General features: G+C 38.3%; 1 protein-coding gene across 1 annotated transcript in view; it reads left to right on the forward strand.

The window, feature by feature from the left end:
• Positions 1–297: 297 nt before the first annotated feature.
• LOC108677630 overlaps positions 298–13867 on the forward strand; it is a 39273-nt gene continuing 25703 nt past the window's right edge. The window contains exon 1 of the mRNA XM_018165882.2: positions 298–762. Coding sequence (XP_018021371.1) covers positions 655–762 — 108 coding nt within the window. The 5' untranslated portion in view covers positions 298–654. The remainder of the gene's footprint in view (positions 763–13867) is intronic.

The raw sequence follows: 13867 nt of genomic DNA on the forward strand, positions 1-13867 counted from the left end.
GATTCCTGACACAAAATTCTCGGTATCATTTCAGAAATTATCGTTCATCTCGCTAAATGTATAGGTCAGTACATTCATGCTCCATATTGATGAAATGAAAATATTCTCCTGGCTAATTTATCCGTAATTATTGCATTATCATCTAAGCGAGTGGCATCTTCGTTTTCTCTCACTGAAAAATTTCTCTTATCAAGCCTGAGAGAATTACAAATACTAGATTTAGGCGATGGGAAATGGGATCACTGCCGCCCCACCCCCAAGGCTCAAGCCCCTCAACGTTAGTTACCATTTGTCGTTGACAGTGGTCGGTTTGGGTTCTCGTTGCGTTGAATCCTTCTGCTGGAACGTTATCTCAATCATGAAGTCAAAGAACAGGTGCCGGCGTAACCGAAGAGTTTAGTTGCAAGTGCACCGTCCACGTGTGAGGTGTATCGTGTATGTGCTTCTCGTCAACAACTGAAACGTTTAGTAATTATAGGTGTGAGAAAACGACCTACTTTGAAAGGTTATACTGTCATTGTATTCTTTTAATTCTATAAAAGTGAATTTTTGTTGGAAATATTTCGTTGTGAAGACCGGACAAAGCTAGATTTTCGGTGAAAATTGAATGTGGAAACTTGTTTGTGACCAATCTGGTCTACCCTAACATAGACGATGGAAGAAAGTTTACTTACTAGCTCGAACTACTCGAGCTTCATCAAGCGTGAAGAAACGGATAGGACTCCTTTCCTGTCTACACCCTGCTCATCAATGGAGTGGAATGTAAGTCTACATCTGTTTTGTTACTGTCAGAAATAAGATTTTATTTTTGTATTTAATTATATCATTGAAATTTTCATTTTCTTGTTTGATACTTGACAGGGAAGTGAAATAAAAATTACCGGTACCTAAGTAAATTTGTCAGTTGAATATAAAAATAACCGGTAAGAAAGTAAATCTCAGTTGAGAATGACGTGCTATTGCGCCTATTCTTAGTTACTTAGTGTTCTATTACTATGAGTATGAGCCTATGGCACCTGAAGTCCGGTTCATTTTTTTTCTGATATTCCCTTTGGTTAGTTGTGAGAATAGTCAATTATATACAAAAGAGTTCTCCAATATCAGGTTAAAACTTTCTTACCGTTTTTTGCTATTTGTAATAAGCTTTAACGAAGCTGCTTCTAAAGTTACTACTGCGCCCTGAATAATGGACGAAATATCATCATGTTATTTATCTAATAGAGAATGTTTACGGTGACTCTACTGTGTCAGGTTTGGGTGATCAGAATTATCGCTATATTTGTTCTTCATGTCAATTCTTTGAAATGGAATTTCGTGAGTAATCAGGCCTTCCATATGTTCCGTGGAAGATAGCAGTGCTTGTCATCTTCCACATCATTATATGGACATAATTTCAAGTTGAAGTATTGTTTATCTCCAGATTATTCCTGCTCAATGACATGTTTGTTGTGAAGCAACAAAGTTGCTAGTTGAACTACGTCGTGGTACGTACACTGTTGTTGTGAACATGTACCGGTGAAGAACGTGATAACAGCTGTCCCGACGCTCGTATGTGGGCGTAGTTACGCTTGGTCTACGCAGAATGACAGACAGGATGCGTACGGTTCAGGGACCCGCGAGGATGCTTTTATCCTGCTTTTGTCGTAAGAGCTATTTTCCTTGTTAATTATTATGTCTATCTTGGACAATTTTGAGCTCGAAACATGTCTTACTTTATTCACATTTACTTATCAGAATCAGTCAAAGTTTCGTCAGCTTTTTCGGACATGGAGCAGCTGTGAGCTGGCGTGCATACCATCGTCCATCGTCACTACCATAGAGCTGCCCTGCTGCTGCCACTGCCAGCGTCAATCGACCTCTGTTTGCTCCGCCTCTCGTTTGATTTGCTTAAGATTTTTCCTGATTTCAACGTTCCAAAAACTTTCCCCGGAATTGAGTTGCATCAAATGATGAAATTGCTTCTGATTTATTAATATTCATCGCATATCTCGGGCCTTATCCAAACTAAATGTTGAATTAACCCTTTCAAGTTTTAGGTATTTGTCAGACGAACCAAAGACCGTTAGCGTTTAAATCTCACATTCTTTTGAGACATTTGAAAGCTTGCGTTGACATATTAGCAAGTTTATTTGATTTATAAACTAAGCGTAAATTAGCGCAGGGTGAGAATCATGGAATTACTGGCAATTTGGCATTAGAAGATTGCAAGCTACTGCGAATTTCGGCTTTTCAGTGTTGTTCAGAACATGCGCTGATGTTAAAGCGCCACGTGGCCTTACAAACCTTCGGCTTGCACTCTATTAGGTTTTGAATATCATGGCCTGCATCAGCCTATATTGCATCAAAGTTACGATTACTTAGTATTTAAAAGGGCGCTGATTATAGTACAGAACAGCTCCAAAATAATTACGTCTAATAAAAAAGCATTTGGTTTTACTGTCAATTTTAATATTGAGTAGGGATTACCATGACTAATGTTGATTGCCAAAATATCTTTTACGATCATTTCCATTATTATGAATGGCTGACGATTTGCTGTATTTTATAAAACGTTACGTAACCACAAGTAAATTCATTTTCATCTCAACATTTTTGAAATGGATGAACCTTTCAAAAACTATGAACGATGAACCTATCAAACTATAAGGATCTGGGCTTGGGTACTAATTTTAACCTCTTTATCATGCTTATCAGTAGGTATTTTGACGGATTAAATACCAGATGATGAATAGTATGAAAGTATGACAACTTGGGCCTAAATGCGTCACGATACTGCCGCCGTGCCACGATGCACAAAATTCACTGCCTTGCCTGACGTAATACCAGGTTATTCGGTTGCGTCAGCTTCCAAATTCCCATGTAAACTGCGCATGTGACATCACTGACATGTAATTATCGTCGAGCTTTTATCGCTCGCAGATGTTTTAGCGAATGTTTAAAATTATTTACCAAACCCCCGAGCTTACAAAGCTCTTTGTAAGCTCGGAGGTTTCGGAGAAGAATTTTCCGAGCTACTTGGAATTTTCGGAAATATCTGCAGAGCTATGCGATACTTGGGCAAATTTTAGTACCATAGTGGGACAAATTTCAAAGGAAAATTAAAACATGAAATTAGAATCTTTTGAACACCTTATTCACGTGAACTTGAAAAGGCGCTATGACTAGTTCCAGTGACTAGTTCTTAGGCGATTTAGAACTACATCTTCGTATACAATTTTCATGTCGTTCTTGTGACTAAAGATCATCCAAATGCAGCAACTGTCAATGAATCCTAACTTTCCTCAATAATGCACCAGTAGTATACATAATATAATAATAATTTCATTTATTTGCGTTGAATCGATTCAAAATTTTCAAAGCACTTGTGATGTTACTATATATTACTTAAGAAGTCCGGTTCCAAATTCGCAGCAATGAGTGAGACTTTGAACAAATATTTAAGCATTTTTTGTCCTACGAGTGAGTCATTCTGACTAAGTTTGGCCCGGAAATAGAGAGCATCGGTTCTGCGTTTGAATAATGTGACCCATTAATTCCTCTGTCAACGTCATAAATCTCAACCTCTGTCATAAATTTTTTACCACTTTTTATACAGTTATCCTATAGCATTATAGTATTACTATAGTTATTATACTATAACAAGGTGGCGCCTCAAGTGTCATTGACGCGTAGAGGCGAGCAGCGTCGTGCAGACGTGGCGCGGAGTTTCGTTCACCCCGCGGTGAAAGTTGTGCCGGCCGGCGGCCTCGCAGGTGAAGTTCTGCGCGCTCGCTCGTCCAGCCGGAAAAAGCGGTGGGAGTTTTGGTTTCCGGCGAACTCAGGTGGATTAAATTTTGATGGATGATGTCGCTAGTTGCAGGTTTGCATGTACCGGTAGTTCATAAAATTTGATGAAATAAACAGTGATGAAAATCTATTTCTTTTATGCTGGTAATGGGTGGGTGATTTTAAATTTTTTCATATACATAATCAATAATATAATCATATATGTTTGCGGAAACAGGTACATGACATGCTTATGGTGGCATGTAAAATTCGACAAAAAGAGAAACATATTTGTAAAACTACTACCTAGTTTATATGAACATTGCTGTCGTGAAAAATTCGATTCTGATCAACGCTTCGTACTCTTTGCGGTACAGTCAATAATGTTGTTTGGAGAGCCGCATTATTTACTGCATCTCTTATAAATATTCAACGTCCTCTTGTTCATCAACCTTCCTCCAGCCAATGCCACTCGCTCCTTTATTAAAAAAAAACGTCATAGGGTCTTGAGCAAAGCGCTTACGGAATTATTATGGTTTTTAAAAACGTGAACTAGAGCGACTGCAAAATATCACATTTAGAATGTTTAGCTCGTTCACGATCCACAAGTTCTGCCAAGCTTGAAGCTTCTAATCGTAGATCGGCTGGAAAAGAATGCGTTAGGAACCGCAGCGGGCTGATCGTAGGCGGCTGTAATTACCTGAATGCGAGCGTTAATCGCAGGAATTAACTGTCGGAAAGTGTGATGCTACTTGTCGAGGTTCCAATGTGAAGTGAGCAACAGCAATGATCGATAGATCATTCCTTCAACCATTCAATGTAGAGTTCATTGGAAACTCGGACAATTTTGTTGTAACAGGCGTTCGAAAATGATTTATGGAAGTTTTGGTTTATACTCTCGTGCTATTTTGCCCTCATGGTGTGAGTGTGACCAAAATATGAGTAAACCGCATGCTACCATTATTTGTAGTGCATTTTCTCATTTATGAAAAAAAGGTGCTATTTTGCCCGTCAAATCCGTCCGTCCGTCTATCTGTCTGTCCGTCCGTCCGTGACTTCATGTTTTCGTCGACGAGAAAATGCGCTCTCTGTCACTCACTGTAGTGAGTACTGAGCTACATTTTTTTAATTTAGGGAAAGGTATATACAGGTTTATTTAGAACTTGGTTATGTTATTATTTCTTAGGTCTTCATCAACTGGCTCGGAAGTGGACAACTGCCTTACGAGATTAACTATCCTTTAGATTTTTTCTATATTTTATATTTTCGCCTCAATAGTTTTTCCGTACTAGTTTTCAATAATAGTTTATGTACAAAGTATCTAATTCGCTCGTTGTGTAATAAGAGGGACCTTGGCTGCTGTGGTGCCTGTCGCTCGTGACCGATAGAACAAACTCGTCTCACACGAGTTCTTCCAATCACACTCATGCGGAGGATTGACCTCGTAATGGTCAGAACCACGATGCACATAAACTTATCTCTGTACTAGTCACGCAGGGGAGGATGTCTTGTGATAACTGCCTTTCGTATATGCAAGCCAACAAAATAGAATAAAACCATATTGAAGAGTCATGCTTCCAAAGTTGCATGCTAGCAACTTGGACCAGTTTTTTGTGGTGAAAGTTCGCTTGTTGAAGGACCAGTATTGCGATAAATATGACGATAAATGTTTCAGCTCTCTTCTACTGACGTAGTACTCTTTACTTGCCGCGTTATCAGTTTAACCATTACAGACTAATTCCTCGCGTTGAATCAAACTCGGTGGAATTTGGAATGTAATTTCGACTGAGATAAATACTATGGATGAGGCCTGTTTTTTTATATATAAATGCATGTACATATATTATAGGCCATTGTACCTTACATGGCTACCTTCGGCCTTGTGTCTCGACTTGCCTCCTGGTTCACTTGGATTACTGGTTTCTGTGGATTGCGACCACACCCTTTGTTTGATTCTTGCACCCTTCACCGCCGTGCTGATACTGTCTGGAGCCAGCGCTCTACCTGACCATGCCTCCTCAGCATCTCAGTACTACGGTATGCGTTAACTCTGCCGTGCTGATACTGTCTGTAGCCAGTACTCTACCTGACCATGTCTCATCAGCATCTCAGTGCTATGCGTTGATACCGCGGTGCTTAAATGGACTTCGCCCAGTGCTTGTTTGTGGTCCCGACTTGTTCCACCTTTTCACCCGATATTAGATTAAACAAAAAATAATTTATCCCTGCCGCAAGTATTTTTACAATTGATATGTAAATCATTAACCCATTGATTACTACCAGAAAATTCAGCAATTACCCCAATTTACCCTTGTTTTAAAGTCACAGCTTTCCCATGACAACCCGTAGGTTTTGTTTTTCTCCCATTAATCATAGAATTTATTTGTGGTCATCAGTATGCCAAATGTTGGAATCGTTTTGGCCACAAGTCATACTGCAAATTAATTTGTGAGACAGTTAATATCTTGTTATAAATAAGTATAATATCTTGTTTTACCAGCTATTTGCTGACAATATATTCTTCTACTTTGACCGACAAAACTTGAATTTAATTAAATTTTTGTGTTTCCTAATAGTTTGAATCTTATAGTTTCGAAACACGATTTTTCATATATTTTTTTTAGTTCGTGAATTGGCTTATGAGTAGATGAAAAAAGTGAATGAAAAATTGATGAAAAATTTATCTGGAATGAGTTTATACTACGCACAAGATCAGATGGTACAATGGCTGCCACTGCCTGGACACGTGCGTGCACACATTGTTTGCGGCAGACTCACAGACATTTATAAATATTCTGAGATTCTTGCAGACCTCCTCCAGCAACAAGCTCACTGCGTGCATGTCTGGCGGTGATAGTGTCGAGTCACGTCTGATACGAACCACTTTCAGCTCAGTGCTGGTGTACTGCCTTTTACTCGCTGCCGAATTCACAAACTCAGAGAGAAACCAGTTTAAATGGCCGAAAAATGCTTCCTTTATAGCTTGTGTATTGGAATAATTCATAGGTTTCTACTCTCATATTTCTCTCTATTGTGTCTCAATTTGTCGATTACTTCGGTGTGGACATTTCTGAATCGCGTCCAATTTATTGTAATTCGTTTTGTAGTGACTTATCAAGTCCCTATTATGTTCTGCGACTTTAGTTCTACAATCAATTTCAGCGTTTTTCTTTTCGATGCATTCATATAGATATAGGCTTAACTCGGACGCGAAATTCCCGCGTTCGAATCTCGTAGTCGACGTTTTGGTTTATATGTTCGTGTTTCTACCTGTTATCGTCCGTCACGCTTCAACGAACCGCTATTTTGGCATTCGATTTAGTTTTGGTTACTTAAGTCAGATCGAGTTCATTTTTCAAGTTTGACCGCCCTCTGATTTTAGGTAATTATTCTTTGTATTGAATTCAGCCTTTATTCTAGTTGGGTGACACGTGAGTTGAGGTCAGTGAATGGTTTCAGGAAAGTGGACGAACCTATTGCGACGGTGCATTATTTTGTAACGTTTTTTAAATTATACACGGAGCAATGGTGTAAGTGAAATTAACTGTATCTTCGCTTAGCACTCAAACTTGCCACTAACTCTAATTTGTATTAAAATATGTTACGTTTGGCTTTAAACTTGTTGAGAATGATTTATGAGCTTATATTAATAACAATGAAGAATATTTTATGTTGTTTTCTGACTTAGGTTCAAATCCATCTTTTTACTCTCAGAAACGTCGTCATTATCAATGGATATCCATGTGAAAGTTGCCTATTTTAATTGATTTCGTTGCAAAGCTTGCTCGCGCGCACTATCTTGCTAAACCAGTTTTGCTTGGAGGAGAGATGGCTGAGACGCTAGACGTGTCGTTTCCCCCCACCAAACTTGTTTGATATTTTCCGCTTGCCTTCAACTCAAGTATTTGTGATTTCACCTTTGTCATCTCCATGCATCGTCTCGCGGAACCAGGGAAAGCTGCTTTCTTGCTTAAATAAAATAAATTTATATATCTTGAATTGAGAGTGAGGTCTCAATTATATCGTCATATATCGTACCTATATGACGAAACATAATTTATCGTTTATCGTTTAAAAATTTATCGTTTGTGATGAGTTTTCCACTCATTTAAAATTTTCCAGTTTTATCGTTTATGATGAAGTATACTGGTTACTGTGAAAATTAGTATTTCTTGCAGAATTATTTGTACGGTTTGTTATTTTCCTCTCGAATTGTGTAATTTTGAGTGTTGATTCAGGAAATTGAATACACAGGAGATTAGTGAATTTAACAGAGTGTAGTTGAGAGTACAATTTGTTCTCGTGATTCTATCGAATTTCATCGCATTTTACGAAGCTAGGCAACGGAAAGGAAAGTTGCACATCGACGACAATGAGAATTTCTTCGCCGTGTTCTCTTAGTTTCTTCTCTATTGAAGCTCACGAAGACTCGCGCCTTGTTTCGTTCAAAGGTCCTGGGAAGTAAACCTGGTCTCATCTGATCAATTGACCTTTTGGTGCATGGTATTTGAGATTGCTTAACGTTTGGAAGTGTAAAGTTATGATCGCGTTTTCGAGAGGTGGGATATGACAAAAGTTCAGCCGTTGATAAAGACTACGTCTAGCCTTGAAGCCACAACGTACGGTAGCCAAATTTGAAAGCAAAACTTGACCCATTTAGACCTCGAAATTCGGCAAACCTACAATTTCTATTAAACTTGATAAAACATGTTCATCTGTGTTGCTTTGAAAATGCAGGCTTTGTGTTTACTTTTACCCGCTCGCCGTGTCGAAACTGATTGTTGAGAATTAATCGAAGCACTCTAACAATTAATCGTAGTTCTTGTGTCCTCTCATTTTCTGATCACTCGAACGTGGGTAGGAACCTCAGCATGCACAGTCGTTTGAACTCATATTTATTTTCCTGCGTCTGGCAGCCTGATTCATTTTTGTGTATTCGGTCTAAAATGATTGACAAAACAAAATTTTCATGATAAATTCCATTGCTTATCAGCAAGATTTTATGATGACGGTCTATACTGTTCACTTAATGCAATAGGTATTCTTTTTACGTGCATTTCTTATGTTTGAAACTATAAGCTCTGAATGAGAGCATCGTATGAGATATTTAATAGCTTTTATGACTATAAGGCACCGAAAGAAGTCTTCTGTAGGGATTTTTCTAGCTCTCATACGGTATAAGGTAATGCATATTATAAAACATATTTTTATTCCAAAAACAAGTGCGTGTATGACAACAAGTCGGTATGAATAGCCAAAAACAAGTCTCGGTATGAATAGCCCACTCAACCCTTGCTCCCAATACCCTCACTTGTATTCACTGATCACCACAACGCCTGTGCCCCACAGCTGCGCCTGGACAAGCGAGATTATGTCGATCATCTCAAAAGAAGAATCAGATGCAGCGTTCAAGCTCTTACCCACACTCCTAACTTTTTCAACTTTAACCGTTTCCTTCTAAAAAATCTACCTCCCATTCCTCACGAGATCAAATTTGTGATACTGAATATATAAATCTAACTATGTTCCCACTATAATGCTAAATTTATACCTAATTTCAATTTTTAAATGTTACACACATTTCTTAAGATTTCTTTATAGTAATGCGCATTACAAACATGCGTACTTAATTGTCGTGCTCAAAATGCGATGTTTCCGCGCGACAATTATTTTACGCGATGATCCATGAAAGGTGAAATCGGGTATAACTTACAGATAAATTTATTGTCTAACTCATTATCTTTTTCTAGCTCAATTGGTGCTGCTAAACTTGATGTAAAATCGAAGAACAGCTGCTTACCTTTTATAACGTCGTAGCAGGAAGAGTTCGGTCATTACCATCAAATGAATAAGCTTCGTTGGTAACAAATTATTGCCAGGAACATGTCAGTTCCGTAACCGCTGCATGTGGGTTGAGATTCTTTCTTTACTGCGGACTACAAACTCATGGACAACTACGGGCATTGAATATTTTGCCATGTCATGCTCAGGTGTGTACCGAGGCCATGAGCTGCAATCACCCAGCTTTCCTGTGATGAACATTTTCCCATCGTATCTTTTGAGAATTGTGCGCAGTTGCGTAGATGAAAAAAAAGTTATCGAAAACATTCCGGCTGTTATTTATTTTAAATGTTATATATGTCTGTTATCTATACTTAAGTTTTATGTATTCCTTATGTCAACGTATTTATTTGTATAAATCCATGACCAGCAGGCATGTATTCGATTCCAGATACGCTTAGGCTGTTTAGTGTGTATTATATTTGTTTCAACATTTTACTTTTGCTCATTTATACGTGAGCGCCTATTTTGTCATGGTGTGTCCGGCAATAAGCAGATGTATTGTTATCGACCTTGTCGGTATAGCAGGTGTACATGTTTTTACGTGTATAGCTTTGCTTACCATGTAATCTGTAGAATCTAGAGCTGTATCTAGAATGGATGAAGTTTATTTGTATTATTTCGTAAATTTTATTATTAGTTGTTTATTTTTGTGGTTATTTACCTGCTTCTTGTATTAACTTTCAATCGTTTTGTATAGCTTTTATCACTCACCGCCTACATTCAGTCGCTTTATTCTTAAAACAATCTAGCTCAATAGTGTTCTATTATCTTTGTACTGACGTCTATATTACCTACTGTTATAAAATTTTACAAGCATCAGTGAGTTCGAAGAATTGCCGACAAATTGCACTCATACTTTTCTGATAGTAGCATTTACGAGTTAGTTGTGATCGATTGGACCACCCTCGCCATGTGCAACGCTGTGAGGAACAGTTTGTGTAGGGCGTCAGTGCAGGCAACTGAAATTACTAAACATGGCATTGTAGTTGAAGCTACGGTTTATTGATCATGAATGTTAAATCTCTCATTACGTGGAGTGTGCTTGTCCATATACTCGGAAGTAGATGAAGAGAAACATGGATTATTCTTCGATAATCTGACACCCGATCAGGCGCCAACACTTGCGTCTGTTGCCTGGTGTGTTCACGTGTTTGTCCATATGGTCAAAAGTAATTTGAGCAATACGTGGAGTACTCTTCGATAATCTGATACTCTGCCAGGCGCCAACACCTGCATGTACACGGGACTTGTGCGTCGTTCAGCTCCTTCCTCGCACTCACTGTCTAGACTGCTCGAATCCGATCACTTTTATTTTTTTTGTATCATGACGAGCGCGCAATATTAGTTGTGGGTGCAGATGGAAATAATGTTGGTAATTTGCTAACATTTTTTCTCTCAGTAAATCTGTATCTTATTAAACAATCTAAAAAAATTTGAATTGGACTGTTGAAGTGTTTTAATAACTGACAGTCGAAGTTATCCTATATATATGGTTCTTATTGATCAGTGTAATGATGTTATCAGGTTGAACTTTTTTCTTTTGATACATTTTTCGTTCTTAATTCATTACGGCACTTTCATGAAAAATCCCGTAGGAATAGCATTGTTTCTCGATTCGAACGCCGCATGTTTGAAGTTAGAGTTTTGTATTGAAAGTCCAGCTAAAGCGTGCAGCTGCAGATTTTGACATGTAACCTTCAGTACTAACTAGTGAAAATTATCCTACGTAGAAGTTGGCAAGGATTAGTTTTATCGAAATTTGCATCTCTATTCATGGCTTAATTGCGACTGATGCGACTGCACTATTTGGTAAGGGATTATTCCTCTATCTCTATTATTTATCTTGGATATTTACTCATTCATTGCGTGTTTCTGCTTAAATATTGTGCTTGTATCAACAATTCAAATTTTTTTATAGTTCACATTTGTTCATTTGTATATTTTCAGAAACCGTTGCGGTATGTCGAATAAAGAAAAAATACTTGCCAATATCTTATATCTTGCGACGCGTCAATTCTACAGTGATCGATGAACAGATCGAATACGATCTTTTGTGGTTTTCAAGGCCGTTGCTATGGTTGCAATCAAGGCTGATTTGCTGTGTGCACCCAGGCTGGCTGTAAACACCCCAGACTTTGACGGTAAACTTGATACGTCACAGACATTGAACGCGTATGCTCTCAGTTCGGGCACATGCACGCGCATGTCTGACCCGAGCGAGCTCAACCATTTTGGCCGGGTATATGTGTCGTTCAAATTTACGACTTTGTCATGGGCTTTCATCAATTATTAATCAGTCAGAGAAATGAGGAGACTTAGTGCAAATAACAGTGCAGTTTGCGGTCTTATTTGGGTCAGCCTGACCCAGCTTGATAAGGGGTTAGAATACTATGATATTTTTTATGGTAGTCAATAGGCCATTTAAAAGCTACGTTCAGAAAGTGTCATGCAATATTTAGACTTAATGACCGTTTTGCTTTTCAGAGTGCGCTTGCTCTAACTTAAGCCGACCTAATATTTTGCCCGCACATGCCTGAATAGTTCATCATCTTATAAAGCCCGGAATCTTTTGTCATCAAATATTGTCTTATTTTCCGAATTGCATATTCCCCATTATGAACGAACGATTAAAAAATTCTTCATGGTTGTTGTCTGTGGTCATAGCTGCTCGTACGTGAGCGATGACCGTAATTGACGTAAGAGTTTACATTTGTTTAAATGGATGCAGATTCCGATGGATTTTTACCGCATTTTATCATAAAATGTGCTATTTATAGAAAAATTCCCTATTGTGCTCTTCATGTCCTTCTGTCTGTCCGTCCGTCCGTCTGTCTGTGACTTCATGTTTTCGTCGACGAGAAAATGCGCTCTCTGCCACGCACTGCAGTGAGTACCTACTGAGTTAAATTTTTTTTACCTTATGTATAGTGTAGTAAACTCGATTAAGCCACAGGCCTTTAAATACGAATAGCATTAACTACGATTGATTTTACATATAGGATTACTGCTTTTAATTTGCGGTGACGTTATACGTCTGTAAAAGTGTTTGCAACCTATTTTTGTCCATCTCTTAAGTTCATACGTTTGCGGGAATTGCAGCCGGTATTATGGATGACTTGTAAGTTCATCTTGTGCGTTTGCACCTCCTTAATTTAACTTGTTTATAATTATGGTCCCAAGTCGCTTTCTGTAATATCTGATTATCGGTTTTCTGTCGAACATTTGAGAGATTGAGAAACGATTGCGTGTTCGTATGCCAGTGCCACGTGTAGTATGCATTAGTTCCCAGGCATCGCGCATGCTAACATTAATCAATTTTTGCTATTAGATATATTTTTTATGCGCACACGCGAGAGAAACCAACTTTATCGTTCAAGTCATCACCTCGATCGTGGCTATGTATATGTTTTGTATATAATACGCTGCTCAAGTTACTTGGTCTTTATTTCGATGTGTTATTAATGTACAATTTGAAGTTTGAAGCGTTTTGCATGTTTCATTAGATCATGCAGGTAATCATGGTTTAATTTGATGCTATTTAGTCCACAAAAGTGTTTCGCGTGACAAGATGAACTCGAGGTCAACGCCTCAACGAAATAGAAGGTTAGTTTTGACGCTGGTTATTGCAAGTTCTCACGTGTTAGTCGGTATAGATATCTGTTTTGGTTTGTTGATTGCTTGCCAATGTTAAAAGCTATTTTGGATTAGGTACATCCGGCAGAAACCTTCATTCATCGCCCATTTGGCCCGAATTCATTGCTCACGATTTAATTCGATCCATTTATTCATTCTAACCATTTACAGGTTATATTCAAAGCACGTGTACACTCTTACCCCATGTACATTCAAACCACATGCATGCACAGTCTCTTTATATTCGTAACGAGAAAACCGGCCCAAAGATAAAAACGCGTTAATTGTATGAGAGAATGCTTAAAACCTTTTGTCTCCCTCCAACAGAAAAATATTTTTTTCTTCAATTTTGGTAACCAGTTCGTAACGAATCGTGTTTTGTTTCGCATCAATTGAAATTACTGTCCCATGTTTTCTTTACGCAAATGGCTTCAACACACAGCTGTTGTACGTTCAATGGTCTGCTACGATCAATGCAGTCTGTGAAGTGCACCATAATTAAACTCGCTGCATCGTTTCATTAATAAAACACGTATCGACCGTTCGAGCGACATGCATGACAGTTATCCGAACTATTCATCCCTACAATTTAACGAGTCTCGTTTGAGCAAAAGCTGCAAATTAT

Source organism: Hyalella azteca, unplaced genomic scaffold (genome assembly GCF_000764305.2).
Source record: "Hyalella azteca isolate HAZT.00-mixed unplaced genomic scaffold, Hazt_2.0.2 contig5071, whole genome shotgun sequence".
Lineage (NCBI taxonomy): Eukaryota > Metazoa > Arthropoda > Malacostraca > Amphipoda > Hyalellidae > Hyalella > Hyalella azteca.